The sequence below is a fragment of the Sabethes cyaneus genome, chromosome 2 (genome assembly GCF_943734655.1).
Source record: "Sabethes cyaneus chromosome 2, idSabCyanKW18_F2, whole genome shotgun sequence".
NCBI lineage: Eukaryota > Metazoa > Arthropoda > Insecta > Diptera > Culicidae > Sabethes > Sabethes cyaneus.
This window is the reverse complement of record NC_071354.1, coordinates 139,014,928-139,031,023: the sequence shown is the minus strand read 5'-3', so window position 1 is coordinate 139,031,023 and position 16,096 is coordinate 139,014,928. Positions and strand designations below refer to the sequence as shown.

The following is a 16,096-nucleotide window of genomic DNA, read 5'->3' as shown; positions in this document are numbered from 1 at the left end:
CTTCAGCGTCCCAGCTGGTCTTCATATGCTTGGCAATGGATTTATTTTCCAACAGGATAACGAGCCCAAACACACATCCAAACTTTGCAAAAACTATGTTTTATCCAAACAAACCCATTGAGTGCTGAATATAATGGAATGCCACCGCAATCGCCGGATATAAACTCCTTCGAGCTTCTACGGGACGGATTAGACCGTGAAGTCCGCACAGTGCATATTACAAGTGAAAAAATCATTGTGGGAGTACCTAAACGCGATTGGAATGCTCTTCAATCGGAAACGCTACAAAAACTGGTACGTAGAATGCCCAGAATCTGCGCAGCAATTATTAAATCCTTTTTCCACTTTTATTATTTTTTTTTGCTAAATAACCAAAAACATTCATGTCATAATGTTTATTTATGTTTCGTTCAAACTAAAAATTTATTAAGGGGTGACCCTACTCTGGACGGTCAGAAAAATCAAATTTCGAAAGGCTTATACCTTCAGTAATGTCATGTCAAAAGGAATTTTTGATATCAGATTTCGTTGAAAAGTTACGGCATAAACTGTGGGTCACCTCAAGAGAAGTGCATCGTTGTACGAAACTCTAAACGGGTTTTTCTCGACACCATGTTTTTTCAGCTGGTGGTACGCGTATCTCAAAATCTAGTGAGCCGATTTGGCTAATTTTTTTCCAGTATATAAAAATAAATTACTATTTAAATTGTTACGTAGCCGTTTTTAGATATCTCAATTTTTCATGAGCTCTCAATTGGCGATTTTTGATGAAAAAATCAGAGGGGTTGTGTACAAGACACGACCGCATATGTGGGTTACGCAGGACTACGTATAAGTCTCTTTGTAGTGATAGTAGCATGTAATCATTCGATTCTTCATGTATACATACTATATGAGGCATAAATACATGCTACATGCACTATATGTAACATTTATCAAAGTAGTAACATTGTATACGTCCAATGCTCGATGTATATTTCAGCGTTATTTCTATGTGGATTTGGAAACAATTTAACAAAATCAAGAACACACACTAATGTTTTCCTGTTACCTTACAAAAATCAAAGATTTTATTACCAATCGTTTCACCACGTTGAAGGAATTTTACCAATTCAATCCCATTTTATCAACAGCACATCTTTTCACTACACTTTCAATGAAACGTCAAACATGCGCATCCATACAAAATTAAACTATAACCGAACACTACAGCTGTAGGGCTGGTAAAGGGTGAACATGTGCATTCCATAACCTCTGTTCATTAACTCCTATTCCTACCTATAGGAAAGGGGGCACAGTGGTTCCCGCCCACATTCTGATGGCAGCCCCATCAGCGGGATAAGGACCTTAGGTTAACAGCCTACTGCACCGGACACAAAAAAGTTACCGAAAATAAAAGAAGAAATCTCTCTGGATTATTGGCAACGACCTTTAGCATGAAAACACGGACACGAATCGAAACATGGAATATACTTACCCTTGCCCAGCAGGGCAAGCTGGCTCAACTTGCAAGGAAAGCTAGTCGCCTGAAATCCTGCGGCTGAGCGAGGTCCGCTGGCCGGGTACTGGCGAACACAGGAAATCATCCGGGCAAGTTTTGCTCTACTCTGGCATACGAGGTGAAAATGCTACTCGAGAAAGAGGAGTTGGATTCCTACTGAGCCCAGGGGCACATGCGGCCCTGATGAAGTTGGAACCGATAAATGAGCGAATAATCGTTGTCAGATTCAGAACACGGGTTAGGAACCTTACAGCAATCCTGTGCTATGCGCCAACAGATGCTGCCGACCTGCAGGAGAAAGAGAGTTTTTACAGCCAGCTGAACAGCGTGGTTGAGAAAATCCCGAAGGGGGACATCCAAATCCACATGGACGACTTCAACGCGAAGATTGACTCAAACAACGCGGACCTTGAACGCGTCATGGCCATGGCCTAGGAGAGATGAGCGAAAACGGGGAGCTGTTTAGAGAATTCTGTGGTAATAACAACATGGTCATTGGTGGATCGCTCTTCCCCCGTAGACCAGTACATAAAGTCACGTGGGTTTCTGCGTCTGCGCGTCGCACGTGTCCAACGACGGGAGGAGAAAGTTGGGTGCCGCTACGACGTCCGCCGATTGGAGAATCCTGTGAAAAGGGCTTTTGGCGAACAACTTGAATCTCGAGCCTCGGAGTTGCCGCCTGGTGGAACCGTCGAAGAGCAATGGACCGGCATCAAGAACGCCTTCATCACGACCAGTGATGAAGCCCTCGGCACAGCGCGCAGCGGGCGGAGGGAGTGGATTTCGGATGAAACATGGAGGAAGATCGACGAGCGGAGAGAGGCGAAAGCCGGCATTGAGCGAGCGCGAACCAGGTCGATTAAGACAGCTGCCCGTCAACGATACGTCGAACTGGAGAGGGCTGTTAAACGTGCTTGTAGGCAGGACAAGAGAGCCTGGATTAGCTCCTTAGCCGAACAAGGAGAAACCGCTGCCGCCAATGGTGATATCCGTTTGTTGTACGATATTTCTCGCCGCCTTAGTGGTGCCATGATGAATGCAAAGATGCCACTAAAGGACAGAGCTGGTCAGCTATTGACTGACCGTACAGAACAGCTTTAAGCGATGGACTGAACATTTTGAACAACTCTTCCGAGTTTCAAATGTAAGAGACCAACAAAACCAGCAGCGTATGGCGCCTACAGTTCGTCGAATCAATCGCGTGAACTCGGAGGCGTCATCGCTGGATGAAATTGTATCAGCCATCAAGAGTATGAAATCCAATAGAGCGCCAGGGATAGATCGTATTTCAGCCGGAATGCTCAAAGCTGACCCATCTTTGTCAGCCCAGATGATGCATCGGCTTTTCAGCAATATTTGGGAAACCGCAACTTTTCCGGTGGACTGGATGCAGGGCATATTGGTCAAAGTTCCAAAGAAAGGAGACCTAACTGAAACTGAATGCGGTAACTGGTGTGGCATCACGTTGCTCTGTATTACTCTCAAAGTACTCTGTAAGGTAATCATCAACCGGATCCAGGAGAAGATCGACGCTACTCTCCGGCGGCAGCTAGCTGGATTCCGTGCTGACCGATCATGTGTAGACCATATCACAACGCTCCGCCTTATATTGGAGCAGGTCAACGAATTCCAGGACTCTCTTCTGCTGGTGTTCGCTGACTTCGAAAAGGCGTTCGACCGACTCAACCACGAAAACATCTGGGCGCACTTAGGCGTAGAGGAGTTCCAGATAAGCTAGTCCATCTTATCGGGGCTCAGTACGAGGCGTTCTCGTGCAAGGTTTTGCACGACGGCGTCTTGTCCGACCCCATAAGGGTTACTGCTGGCGTGAGACAGGGCTGCATTTTATCACCACTTCTGTTTCTCATCGTCATGGATGAGATATTAGTTGGAGCAATTGACAGTAGACCAAATCGAGGATTGTCTTAAAATAAATGACCTCGACCTAGCCGACGACATTGTCTTGCTTGCACAACGCCGAAACGATATGCAGAGCAAGTTAGATAACCTCTCCGAGAGCTCCTAGGCAGCAGGTCTTACAGTCAATGTAGCGAAAACTAAGTCTATGGTAGTGAACACAGACAATTCCACCAACTTCACAGTAGCGGGACTCAATATCTTGGTAGCCAAACAACGCCCGATGGTGGTACCAAGACTGATATAGCCACACGGATTAGGAAGGCCAGGGGTGCCTTTGCAGGTCTGCGAAACATTTGGCGCTCAAATTAGATCACTACGTACGAAAACCCGAATCTTTAATTCAAACGTGAAATCCGTACTGCTGTATGCCTGCGAAACGTTGTGCGTCTCAGCGGAGACAACGCAAAAACTGCAGGTATTCATTAACCGGTGCCTGCGATACATCATTCGTGCCTGGTGGCCTGATAACTGGATATCCAATGAGGAACTCTATCGTCGGTGTCATGAACGGCCGATAGCCACAGAAATTCGTGAACGTAGGTGGAAGTGGATCGGACACACCTTGAGGAAAGGAGCGAACGAGGTTTGCAGAGAAGCACTCGACTGGAATCCACAAGGACAACGTAGAAGAGGCAGACTCAGAGGCTCATGGCGACGGAGCTTAGCCGGGCTGTAGACGAGAACCTGTCCTGGCGACAGGTAAAAGCCATGGTGGGTAACCGTCAGCAGTTGAGATCTCTGACTTCATCCCTTTGTTCTGCCGGACCGGCGGACATGGACACATAAGTAAGTAAGTAACTACAGCTGTAGCGCACTTTTTAAACACAGATATCAAATTCGCCTAGGTTTAATCGACTCGCCGTAAAGAATTTGCAATCTGTTGAAACAATGGACTTTAGTCATTTTTTCTGGCACACTTCCCTAACACAGACATCAAATTGGACTAGGTTTAATTGCGTTCGAAAGAAATTTGGTGGCCCGAGAGGGCTTTGTCTTTCTTACTGGCGTACTTCCCAAGTAAGGACATCTAAATGGTCTAGGTTTAATAGCGGTGTTAAGAAATCTTGTTGAGATGAGGATGCTTTGTCACTTGTTTTGGCTTACTTCCCAAGCACAGATATCAAATTGGTATGGGTTTAGATCATCGTAATGAATCTTCCAACCAATCAAGAAGCCAGGATTCCAGTTGACAATGCTTCATTATTTTCTATTTTTCAATAGTACGTACTTTGGAATCAATAGGTTTAATTATTGGTGTGGATGCGTACAAGATTTTCCCATCGATTGCCGTAAAAATATTTAAAAGCGATGTTGAAACCGCTAAGCCATTAGCGCGCAAAATCTTTCATTTTTCGTGACTCGCATTTTTCGATTTTTTGGAATTACCACCTATACCAGCTACCTTCCTGAAAGACGTAGTCCTACGTCAAAACACCTTTCTTCTGGAAAAATTGTCGGCATTTTGATAATTTTTCGAATTTCCAAAAACCGTTACGTAACCATTTAGGTATTGACCTAAAGCTGGAAAATCATCCTTGAAATACGTTCTCCGATACTCCGTTGATTCCCGGCACGTACCGCCAGCAAGCAATTGTTTTCTAGAGAGCATCCACGCGCTCAGCTGCCACCAGCATAATAATCACTATTTTGGCATCCAAGAAATGTAAAATACATTTTCAAATATAACTTAACCAATAACCAGAATACCCCAAAACTTAACTTTACTCCTAGCATCCGAAAAAAAATTACGAAAATTCAGTATTTTTCGACCTTCTAGAGTAGGATTCCCCGTTCCCCCTTAAATTGGTTATATTCATCAAGTGATGAACTAAAAGCATTTACTACGCAAAAAGGCTTGAGATTTAACAAAAATGCAATTTTTTCAAGTGGATCCAGAGTAGTGTATACTGTATACAGTATTTTATTGATGTTGATAGTAATTATCAATTATTTCCTGTTGTTCCGATTCAACTCGCTGTAAGTATTGGTATTCTATTTTAAGTTTATCCAGCTCTACCATTTTTTCAATTATCTCGCTCTGCAATAAATAAAAATGTAGAATTGCATCTTACCATCTTTACCAATAATTTATTTATTATTATTACTTGTATAGCTTGTTGTTCCGATTCTCGTTGCTTTGAAAAAGTTTTCAGCAGATTTTGAACTCCAATTGCTCTCATCTTTATCTGATCCACTTCGGTTGAGAAAAGTTCAACAATATTTGCAAATTGATCGATGATGTGTCGAAATTCTTTTAGCTCTAGAAGAAAATATGAAGTTTACCATTACCGTACCATTTTATGAATCATTTTTCTCCGAAAGGATTTGTTTTTATTAGTTAAAGAATAGAGGTTTTCCGTCAGATCATACCCCTCCTTTTCTTATTTTTTCTCAAAAGTACTCCCAATACGAATGACAATGGTGCAAAAATATATTTTTTTCGTTGACTCTAGAATTTACTACGATTTTTTAAACAATGCAAATTGCAAGAATGTTGAGTTTCTTTTCACCAAATCACGAATGTTGAGTTTTAAAAAATTCGTTTCGGCTGCACTGTTTATCAAAATTTTCAGATTTTCTGGCAGCATTGCATAATAGTTTTTGACATATGTGTATCAGCGGTAGAGTGAAAAGGATAAAACGAATGAAAAGCTAATGATTACCTTCTTTTTCATTTCGTTTGTTGCTTGCCACAAGAGTAAAGAGTGGCACAAATGGTTTCGAAGTGGTGAAAATAGAGGACACTGGTACAAAAAGGCATGTAAGACATCCGAGAAGTGACCGGTTGAAATATACGTATTTTAGTTTTTCATTTTTACAGTAGTTAGAGGCTTTAATAAAGAAAGTTTTATATGGGTATCATTTCTAAGAGTCAAAACCGAACATTTAGTGAAAAAAAAATTTTTGACGGAAAACCTCTATTATTCTTTAGAATAGTTACAGAAAGTATCCTAAATTATTTTTTAAATTTTCTTATTTTTTACATGTACTTATGTTAAGAGTCAATGAAAACAGTAAACCTATGTTAAATGGTCGTGTTTTTGGTGTTTTTGGTCGAACAAGTTTGTATAAAGTTACAGCTAACTACTTCGTTTGATAATTCATTGTGATTACTTCTGCATTGTGATTTATGGAAATTCTGCAGTTCAGTGAAGGATATTTATGAATTAGGAAGTGTTCAGTGAAACTAACAGAAAATGTGAACTTGAGTAATTTAATTGTATTATAGTTATTTATTTCTATAAGTTTTTTTTTTTTTCATAAAGCTGTACAAATATAAACATCATGCGCACCAGGTTAATCAAGAAAATGAATCAAGCTTGTGAAGTCGATACAAAGTGAAATTGCCCGTAAATATCGATTACCTACTACATATTACCTATAAGCTATGCTATAAGTTCCTTCAAGGTACTAAATAATGCTGCTGCTGCTGAACCAATTTTCGCGTTCCATGTAATCAATTTTGCTTTTTATTCCATGCTAATCGCTTATTACCGTAAATATATATAGTAAAAGAAGATTTAATCTTTCAAATCAGTTATTCGGGTAATATTTCCATAATTAGTGAGAAAGTTCGAAAAATGACAAATCCTGCATTTGCTGTAACGTCCCGCAGTGTAATTCTCAAGAAACGTTTTTATACCTGCTTTGTAATGAAAAGCATAAACTTAACTATAAAACGTTTAATCATCTATTCGAATTCGAATATTTGAGATTTATGGAAATTTGAGAAAGTTGATAAAACAAAACTATCGGAAGGTTGAAAATATTTTACATTCTATACCAGTGTACCATATGCATGCAGGCACAATCAACAATGTTTATATTTTCGTCACTATACTATCTACGTAACTTACTATCCGTAAATTTCTCACACTCATCCTTTAATTCGTTGGTTTCACTGGCTATTTCTGGATCAATTACCCGTAAAGCATAGAGATCGTCTATGTAAATACCGGAATTACCCAATTCTTCACTCATTTCAACCTCAACTGTTTCAAATACATTGCTAGTTAAGATTAATACGTAGCAGGTACTTTTATCGATTAGGGTTCAAAATGTTTGTCCAATGTGTAGTCAAGACAACCTGAAAGAGTTTGCAATAGACACATTCCAGCGTAACGGGACACCACGAGAATCCAACTTTCATTGACATTTTGCTCCCGCTGACAAAAATTATGTTTGCGACTAAGTTATTAAATCAGTTTTAAATTATGCCTGTTAAATATACTTTCTGATATAGTACATAGTTTTTGATTTAGATTGTTACTTAGGTAGGTATAACAAGTTACATTTCGTAACGCGACACTATTATGTTTTAATATAAGTACACTTAAATGTACTAATTATTAACCGCCCTGTACGTTAATTTTTTTGAGAACTACCGTGAACGTACCATATTCTGCGCAGCTCCTAATTCTGCGCATTTTTCTTTATATATGTATTTTTCAACATTCTGCATAACTATAGCCATTGTGTTATTTTTTTATAAATCTCTGTTGAATATTACGCCATTATTCACAAAAGGGCCATCATATTTGACAGCGAAATAAATTAAAGTGAAACTGAAAGTATTTTATATGTCAGAAAACAACGTCGTTAGCGCCAACGCTAAAACTGTCCTTCTAGAAAATTAACAAAATTATGATCGAAATTCTTTGCAATGATCAAATTACCCAGCATAATTAGAAAAAATAATTAGTTTTAGTCATGTTTTAGGCAAAAAGAGTGATTGCATGCCTTGTTTTCGTTGGAAAAATGCGATGCAATAATGCGCAGATTTAGGCACAGATTTTTTATTCAAGTTCCAAATTCTGCGCAGTAATGTATCCTATGAAGAAATTGCGAAAAAATACGAAACTTCTCTCAAATGGCTGAGGTACAGAGGCATAGAAATTCAAGTAGAACCTTTAACTTGCATTGATTGGAATCCTGTGTTACGGCTCGGGGTCCGAACCTACGAACGCCAATTCATGGAACCATGTCTTCTGATTTTTTTTGACAGTCGAACTTCATTGAGCTGTCAGGGAGTGGGAAAGTGGTTTCTATATGAAAACACAATTGTTAATATTAGTCTAAAGTATAATGTTCAGTATAGAGAAAACCCGAATGAACTCGCCCTTCACGTTATCGACAATAAAATATTTAAAATAAGCCAATCCAAATGATAATAATGTTCCTGTGCCACCTGGACAGCACAAGAAGGCCAGATCATGGATTTAATCATGGTAATGGCTAATGTCGGATTTTTGATGTGCTTTCAGCGTATAAAGACATAAACTACATGGTATGAATGTTTATTGTTACTTTTTAGGTGCGCAGAATTAGGAACAAACATGCGCAGAATTAGGAACATGGGCAAGAGAGTGCGCAGAATTAGGCACCGTGGATAAGTTTACAAAACGAAAGATATACTCAATTGTTGGTCGACTTTTAATTCCCATGTTTTTTACCATATATTATAGACCGTAGCACTACATGATGCTGCTATCAACGTTATCAATTTAACTCTAGAATACTTCTAATAGCGGAGGAATCATAAAAATGTCTTAACTGCGCAGAATATGGTACGTTCACGGTATACGTTTTATTCATAGTTCAATAATCGCTATTTAACCTTTACGTCACCGACATAAAAAATGAAGGTACTTTCAGTTATACTTCTGGCTCCATCTCCACTGATTTTCAATCGATTTTTATGCAACTAGTTTTAAAAGAACCACATTAGATTGGCCTTCAATGAAAAAATATGCTAGTTCCATTTTCCCGAGGTATTCCAGATCGCGGCGGGATTTTTTTGACGTAATAAGTAGCAGATGAAATAAAACTAGAAATCTGCTTAATTGACTGCGCAAAAGTTATCCATTTTATTTGTAGTCACTAATAATGACTTTTACACTATCCTGTAGAGCGCTGGCTTACGCACCACACTTCGGAACATCCGTTGTCGGTTCTACCGGAACTCAAAAGTGGTCATTTGGAATTCTCTTCGAAAATATGGCAAATGGGGTATCAAATGACAGGATATTTCAACACAAGCTCTTTAGTGGACATTTGGATGTATTTTGAGCCGATCTGGATATTTCGGAACATCCGGCATCGGTTCTACCGGAACTCAAAAGTGGTCATTTGGAATTCTCTTCGAAAATATGACAAAAGGATAGTGTAAAATCGATTGAAAATCAGTGGAGATAGAGCCAAAAGTGTAATTGAAAGTACCTCCATTTTTGATGATGGGGACGTAAAGGTTAAGTATTTTCCGTGGCGTCTATCATAATATGACAAACATATTATAAACATTATGTTTTTTGTTTATTTATGATCTTGACATACTGGTAACGACAACATGGTAGTAATAAAAGAGAGACGGAAATATATATTCTGGCTTTAGTTTTCAAAAGGTCGCAAATCTATACCTATAAAGAAGGATTTCTGTCTGTCTGTCTGTCCGTATGTTCCTTATAGAATCGAAAACTACTGAACCAATCGGCATGAAAATATGCATGTAGAGGTTTTTTGGGGCCAGGAAAGGTTTTAGTGATGGTTAGAAACCCCTCCCCCCACTAAGAGGGGGGGCTCCCATACAAATGAGACACAAATTTCTGCATAACTCGACAACTAATCAAGCAAATAGAACAAAATTTGGCATGTGGGTGTTTTCGGTGACAAGAATTTATTCTATGGTAAATTGAGACCCCTCCCCACTTTATAAGGGGAATTATAACTCCTCTCCTCTTTAAAAGGGGGGGGGGGGCTTCCATAAAAATTTCCTCATAACTCGAGAACTAATGAAGCAAATGGAACCAAATTTGGCATGTGAAAGTTTCCGAGGGCAAGAATATTTTCTATAGTAAATTAGGACCCCTCCACACTTTAAGAGGGGGGGCTCCTGTACCAAAGAAACACCATTTTCCTCATAACTCGAGAAGTAATTAAGCAAATGGAACCAAATTTGGCATGTGGGTGTTTTTGGAGACCAAAATTTTTTATATGATAAATTGGGACCCCTCCCCGTTTTAGGAGGGGGGATCCTATACACATGAAATACAAATTTCCTCATAACTGAAGAACTAATCAAGCAAATGGAACAAAATTTGGCATGTGAAAGTTTTCTAGGGCATGAATATTTTCTATGGTGAATTAGAACCCCTCCCCACTTTAAGAGGGGGGGCTCCTATACAAACGAAATACGAATTTCCTCATAACTCGAGAACTAATCAAGCAAATGGAACCAAATTTGACACGTGGGTGTTTTTGGAGACAAAAATTTTACTATGATGAATTGGGACCCCTACCCACTTTAGGAGGGGGGGCTCCTATACAAATGAAATTCAAATTTCCTCATAACTCGAGAACTAATCAAGCAAAAGAACCAAATTTAGCATGTGGAGGCTTCTGGAGGCAAAAATATTTTCTATAGTATATTTTCTATGGATTTTCCCACTTTGAGAGGGGGGGGGGCTCCTATACAAATGAAAAACAAATTTCCTCATAACTCGAGAACTAATCAAGCAAATGGAACCAAATTTGACATGTAAGTGGTTTTGGACGCAAGATTTTTTTCTATGGTGAATTGAGATCCCTCTCTTCTTTAGAAAGCGAATTATGGCCCATCTCCCCTTTAAGAGGGTGGGCTTCCATACAAATGAAATGCACATTTCCTCTTATCTCGAGAACTAATCAATCAAATGGAACCAAATTTGGCATGTGGGAGTTTTAGATGGCAGAAATGTTTTCTATGGTGAATTACGACCCCTTCCCCTTTTAAGAGGGGAGCTCCCATACAAATGAAATTCAAATTTCCTTATAACTTGAGAACTAATCAAGCAAATGGAACCAAATTTGGCATGTGGGAGATTTTGGAGTCTTGAATTTATTTTACGATAGAGACCTCTCACCCCTGTGGTAGGGGAATATGGACTCTCATACAAATAAAACAGAAATTTTTGCGAAACTCAAAAACTAATCGAACTCGAGAAATTCGAGACTCTTCCATAAAACATTAGTCAATAAAAGACCACAAAAACTATCTATAGTAACACTAGATCATTCAGGACGAGACGGTCGCGAGTGTTGCCGGTGACCCGCCGTCGGAAGCGCCGCCCACTGGGGGGCTTGCAAAACTCGAGATTGTGACAAAGATCATCCGAGATTCATGATTTATGTACAACACAGGTTAATTTGTGGCAATACGAAGTTTGTCGGGTCAGCTAGTAAAATATAAATAACAACAAACCGTACTGCTCGAATAAACCCATAATTATTGTCATAAATCGCCTTAATAATGACGTAATAGATTACTAAATTAATTTCTGATTACTACCCACTTATTTATAAGTCTAACAGGTAACCCCTTGGGAGAATGGGAAACGAAAAGCATGTTGATGTCAGTACCCTGCGCAGGGGACAAATCTGGCAGCTCTGGATTGGATTTTGACAGTTCGAATTATTTTTTATTGAACTTTGCTGTTTTTTGGACGAGAAATATCAGAAAACTCGCATTATTTTAGATTTGTGAGCAAATCTAAAAAAAAAGATTCTATCTCTTAGTGAAAGTGATTGTTTTGAATTAGCAAGTAGTCCATATTGTAGCCAAAATTGCGACTCAAGGAGAATCGGCCAGGATGTCGGGTGATCAGAAAACCCTCATCAAGGGCAATCCATCGCAATATGTAAAGCTAAATGTGGGCGGATCGCTACATTACACCACGATCGGAACTTTGTGCAAGCAGGATACTATGCTTCGAGCCATGTTTAGTGGCCGGATGGAAGTGCTTACCGATTCCGAAGGTAAGCTGCTTTAATTAATACCACCTAATCATCTCATTCGTCCATGAAAGCTTCACTTTCTTCTTACCTTGCAATCCATAGTGATCTACTTGTTTTGTCTTGTTCTACAACTGAACTGCTATGGTAAAATTTTAAAATAACATAAATTTACAAAAAAACGCTCTAATACAGAAAGTAAAAATGACGTAATTCATGATATTCTAGAGAAAAAATATTTATGCTAATCTTCGCGTTTACTTTATTAGTAAAACTAATCATTTTTCAACACTAAAGAGCTAAGCCTCTGATTCATAATATCGCTGGCTGCTATTTTCATACAGTACAAACAGGGCTTAATAGGTACTATTGCACTTCCCCCATAAAATGTAACAAAACTGATATTAAAATACTCCAAACTTACTGTTACAAAAATTTGTTTCAGGTTGGATCTTAATAGATCGTTGTGGCAGCCACTTCGAAACAATTTTGAACTTTCTGCGAGATGGTAGTGTAGCACTTCCCGATACAACTAAAGGCATAGCTGAACTGCTGGCCGAATCCAAGTATTATTGCATCGAGGAACTGGTTGAAGCATGTGAGAAAATTCTTGCTAAAAAGGAACGAGAATCGCGTGAATCAGAACCGATATGCAGAGTTCCGTTGATAACGTCTCAGAAAGAAGAACAGTATCTGATAACAACCGCTACAAAACCAGTGGTGAAACTTTTGATAAATCGCCACAATAATAAGTACAGTTACACAAATACCTCGGACGATAATTTATTGAAAAATATTGAGCTGTTTGATAAGCTTTCGTTACGCTTTAGCGGCCGAGTTTTCTTTATCAAAGATGTTATTGGTTCTAGTGAGATTTGCTGCTGGTCATTTTACGGTAATGGGAAGAAAGTAGCTGAAGTGTGCTGTACTTCTATAGTATATGCCACTGATAAAAAACATACGAAAGTAGAATTTCCTGAGGCACGAATATTTGAGGAAACTCTCAACATTTTGTTATACGAGAATAAAAATGCTCCAGATCAGGAATTAATGCAAGCAACGTCGCTACGGGGTGCAGTTGGTGGAATTTCTTCTTATACTAGCGACGAAGAGGAAGAACGAACCGGACTGGCTAGACTACGGTCGAATAAGCAGAATAATCCTACATGATTTACACATCAACTTGTGCTGAGGAAGAAGTTGTTGCCAAAGAAATATTGAAAACTGTCAACGAGCAGCTACGCACAATATCGTAATGCAAGTTTAACATAACAGTCAATAACTTCTAATCAATATTTTAAGATTTAGAAATTCATTTTCCAATAGTTGGCTTTTAAAGATTATTCTCTCTCTGTATGAATGTTTTAACAATTTCAGCAATACATTTTCATTAATAAAGCAAATTGATCACCTTTGTATGTAATTGGAAAGAAGAGCTTTTAATTGAATGACAATGTTAGGTGGATGTAAGCAAGCATTACATTACATACCACGCATAACAACAAATGTTTTGCTTTGTTTTCTCTTATTTTATGTTAAGAATGTTTCTCAGTTCTGAAGAGATACGAAGAATAAGCAGTAAACTTTTCTATTTATCAAACGATTGCAGTTAAAAACATTACATTATTGATGATTTAGCTAAAGGTTCCTTCAGCTGACGAGACAACTAATCTGATGACTAAAGTTGTCAAGAGGAGATGGTGTTAGACGTGCACAGAATGACACTTATAACACCACAAAATGTCAAGTCAAAGTGAAAAAAAATTATGATATTAGGCCGTATGAATAAAACAGTTTGCTTTGCTTTTCCCGTTTAAATCGTATGGGAGCATTTCCTCTAACTCTTTTATTCATACGGCCTATTGGCAGTTTTTTCGTGTTAGTAGGTGAGTACCTACATATTGCCATCAAAATGAATTATGTATATTTCTTCTGTCTGTTTTTCTTTAATGTATTTTACATTAAAATTTTAAGCATTAAACTGTTGCAAACGATGTATCGCAATTCTCAGGTACTTTTTCATTTCGACGTATCTGCAAATCAGAGATTCTCTTCGTGTCCCCTCTCTTCCGCTGTTTACGGCGATACTAAAGCATTTTGACACATCCGCTTTGCATGAATCGGTTGCCGAAGTCACTAGCTAGCCAAATGCTTTGAAAATTTTCTTTTCAATGCATTAGTTTCGCCTTAAAAAGCGGAAGAGAGGAGACACGAAGAGAATCTCTCATCCTAAGGGGGAATTGGGGGGGGGCTAGTTACGTCAATGATTTTAAATCAGATGCTGAGTAATGGTGCTAATTCTAGAATACATTTTTGTATTCTATAGTGATAGTGTTTAACTATTCTCAAGAATCTTTGTGAGACGTTTTTCATGGAGTCCTGCGCAAATTTTCGGTTTTTTAACAGCGTTAACTATCTTTTTGCCCATTTTCCTTCTTCTTCACAATCCATAGCCAGTTGCATAGATTCACTTCCATATGAATCACCATCAGAATCTGCAAAGCAGGGTTTTTATATCATACACTGTTCATGATTTACAGTTCACTCCTGCCGATACAAAACGTACCTGAGTCATCAGTGTTGTGGTGTTCAATTTTTGTTAATTGGATATCGCTTTCTCCAGTTAACTCAAGGTTGTCAACAGAAAATTCGGGTAAAACCGTCGATTCACTACTAATGCTCAATATTCCATTTGAGTTATGACATTGTTGAACAAAAGCAAGTATATTCTCCAAAAACTTTGCGCACCTCGCACATATTTTTCTACTTGCATCGGAGTTTTCAGCAATCTAAAACAACGTAGGTTAAAACATGCAGCAAATTTATACTATTTTTTACCGTAATAAACAACGTATTTTGGAGCAATTGTTTGTAGTTCTGATTTTCATAGGTATCATGAAAAAGATCAACACCACCAGTCGAACACGTAGATTGACACAATCGGCAGTATCCTTCTTTCGGAAAATGAAAATTATTATCTACTATAGTTCTGAACCTTTTAGTTTGTTCGAACTGATAAACGTTTATTGGTTGTGATTCCTTTTGTTTTTCAGTACAAGAAGTAGATTTTGTGTGCGCTTTGCCATATATCTTCATAGCCAAATCAAAGTACACACGTCGTTTAATAAATCCTGCAGCCGCAGAACCGGATACATAATTATCAATTGCCTGTTTAATTTGATGCAATTTCATCTTTAATTGGTTTTTACTGTACACGGCAAGCCTTGGATTGTCTCGCAATAATTCTAGTAGTTCATAAACTATTACATAAGGTTCTTTTTCGGGAGTGTAGATTTGCCGAACGTATTGTAGGATTTCCAATACATGATTTTCGTTCCAGGTAATACGTTTATTAATTACTTTCTTCGGCATATTAGAATATTAACTTCCAGGCGCTTACACCACACGTTTCTTATCCTGTGAAGACAAACAAGTCATTTAACAAACGAACACTCCACTCAGTAGGGACAAAAACAATATAATACCTGTATTGTGTAGAACCGGTAGAACTATAGAATACAATTAGCACAATTCATATTATGTTCAACAAGCTGATCCTTATGCTATAATTGTTTATGTTTACGTCGGATGGGCGATCGATCGATGCCTACGATATTGATACTAGGTGATTTAAATTTCAAGGTTTTTTTTATCGATATTTACGCAGGCTGCATAAGAAATAATTGCGCTCGCTAAGTAGGCTAAGTATAACAAAATAAGAGAACCCCTAAACAATATACTGTAATAATTTATTCAAACTATTATCTTGTGCGTTCAATGGCATATATTCTATTTTGGCGAGATGGACCGTCATCGGACTCAGCCAAAGCCTAACAGAAGGCTCAAACAAAAATTCTATTTTTTGTACGGTATACCACGACTTAAATATACGTATATTTTAGTCGTGCG

General features: G+C 38.4%; 3 protein-coding genes across 3 annotated transcripts; 1 reads left to right on the top strand and 2 right to left on the bottom strand.

Moving 5' to 3' along the window:
* Nucleotides 1-5,342: 5,342 nt before the first annotated feature.
* Nucleotides 5,343-7,402, bottom strand: LOC128734944 (intraflagellar transport protein 20 homolog). The gene is made up of 3 exons (XM_053829360.1): nt 7,279-7,402; nt 5,527-5,681; nt 5,343-5,459 (listed from the first exon to the last, which is right to left on the bottom strand). Exons 1-3 carry the CDS (start codon nt 7,400-7,402, stop codon nt 5,343-5,345), a joined length of 396 nt encoding a protein of 131 aa, XP_053685335.1.
* A 4,504-nt stretch (nt 7,403-11,906) lies between these two features.
* On the top strand, nt 11,907-13,581 carry LOC128734943 (BTB/POZ domain-containing adapter for CUL3-mediated RhoA degradation protein 3). The gene is made up of 2 exons (XM_053829359.1): nt 11,907-12,211; nt 12,633-13,581. The coding sequence occupies exons 1-2, from the start codon at nt 12,046-12,048 to the stop codon at nt 13,355-13,357; spliced, it is 891 nt and encodes a 296-aa protein (XP_053685334.1). The 5' UTR covers nt 11,907-12,045; the 3' UTR covers nt 13,358-13,581.
* Nucleotides 13,582-14,476: 895 nt separating this feature from the next.
* Nucleotides 14,477-15,746, bottom strand: LOC128735019 (uncharacterized). Its single transcript, XM_053829476.1, has 4 exons — nt 15,673-15,746; nt 15,026-15,604; nt 14,754-14,976; nt 14,477-14,682 (listed from the first exon to the last, which is right to left on the bottom strand). Exons 2-4 carry the CDS (start codon nt 15,557-15,559, stop codon nt 14,600-14,602), a joined length of 840 nt encoding a protein of 279 aa, XP_053685451.1. The 5' UTR covers nt 15,560-15,604; nt 15,673-15,746; the 3' UTR covers nt 14,477-14,599.
* Nucleotides 15,747-16,096: the final 350 nt, after the last annotated feature.

Coding starts and splice junctions, on each gene's coding strand:
- LOC128734944 (XM_053829360.1), bottom strand. CDS start 7,402: ATGAGTGAAGAATTGGGTAATTCCGGTATTTACATAGACGATCTCTAT. Junction 5,682..7,278: donor GTGTGAGAAATTTACGGATA/GTAAGTTACGTA, acceptor ATTTTCTTCTAG/AGCTAAAAGAATTTCGACAC. Junction 5,460..5,526: donor CGGAACAACAAGCTATACAA/GTAATAATAATA, acceptor TATTTATTGCAG/AGCGAGATAATTGAAAAAAT.
- LOC128734943 (XM_053829359.1), top strand. CDS start 12,046: ATGTCGGGTGATCAGAAAACCCTCATCAAGGGCAATCCATCGCAATAT. Junction 12,212..12,632: donor AGTGCTTACCGATTCCGAAG/GTAAGCTGCTTT, acceptor AATTTGTTTCAG/GTTGGATCTTAATAGATCGT.
- LOC128735019 (XM_053829476.1), bottom strand. CDS start 15,559: ATGCCGAAGAAAGTAATTAATAAACGTATTACCTGGAACGAAAATCAT. Junction 14,977..15,025: donor AAAATACGTTGTTTATTACG/GTAAAAAATAGT, acceptor ACGTTGTTTTAG/ATTGCTGAAAACTCCGATGC. Junction 14,683..14,753: donor CCACAACACTGATGACTCAG/GTACGTTTTGTA, acceptor CCTGCTTTGCAG/ATTCTGATGGTGATTCATAT.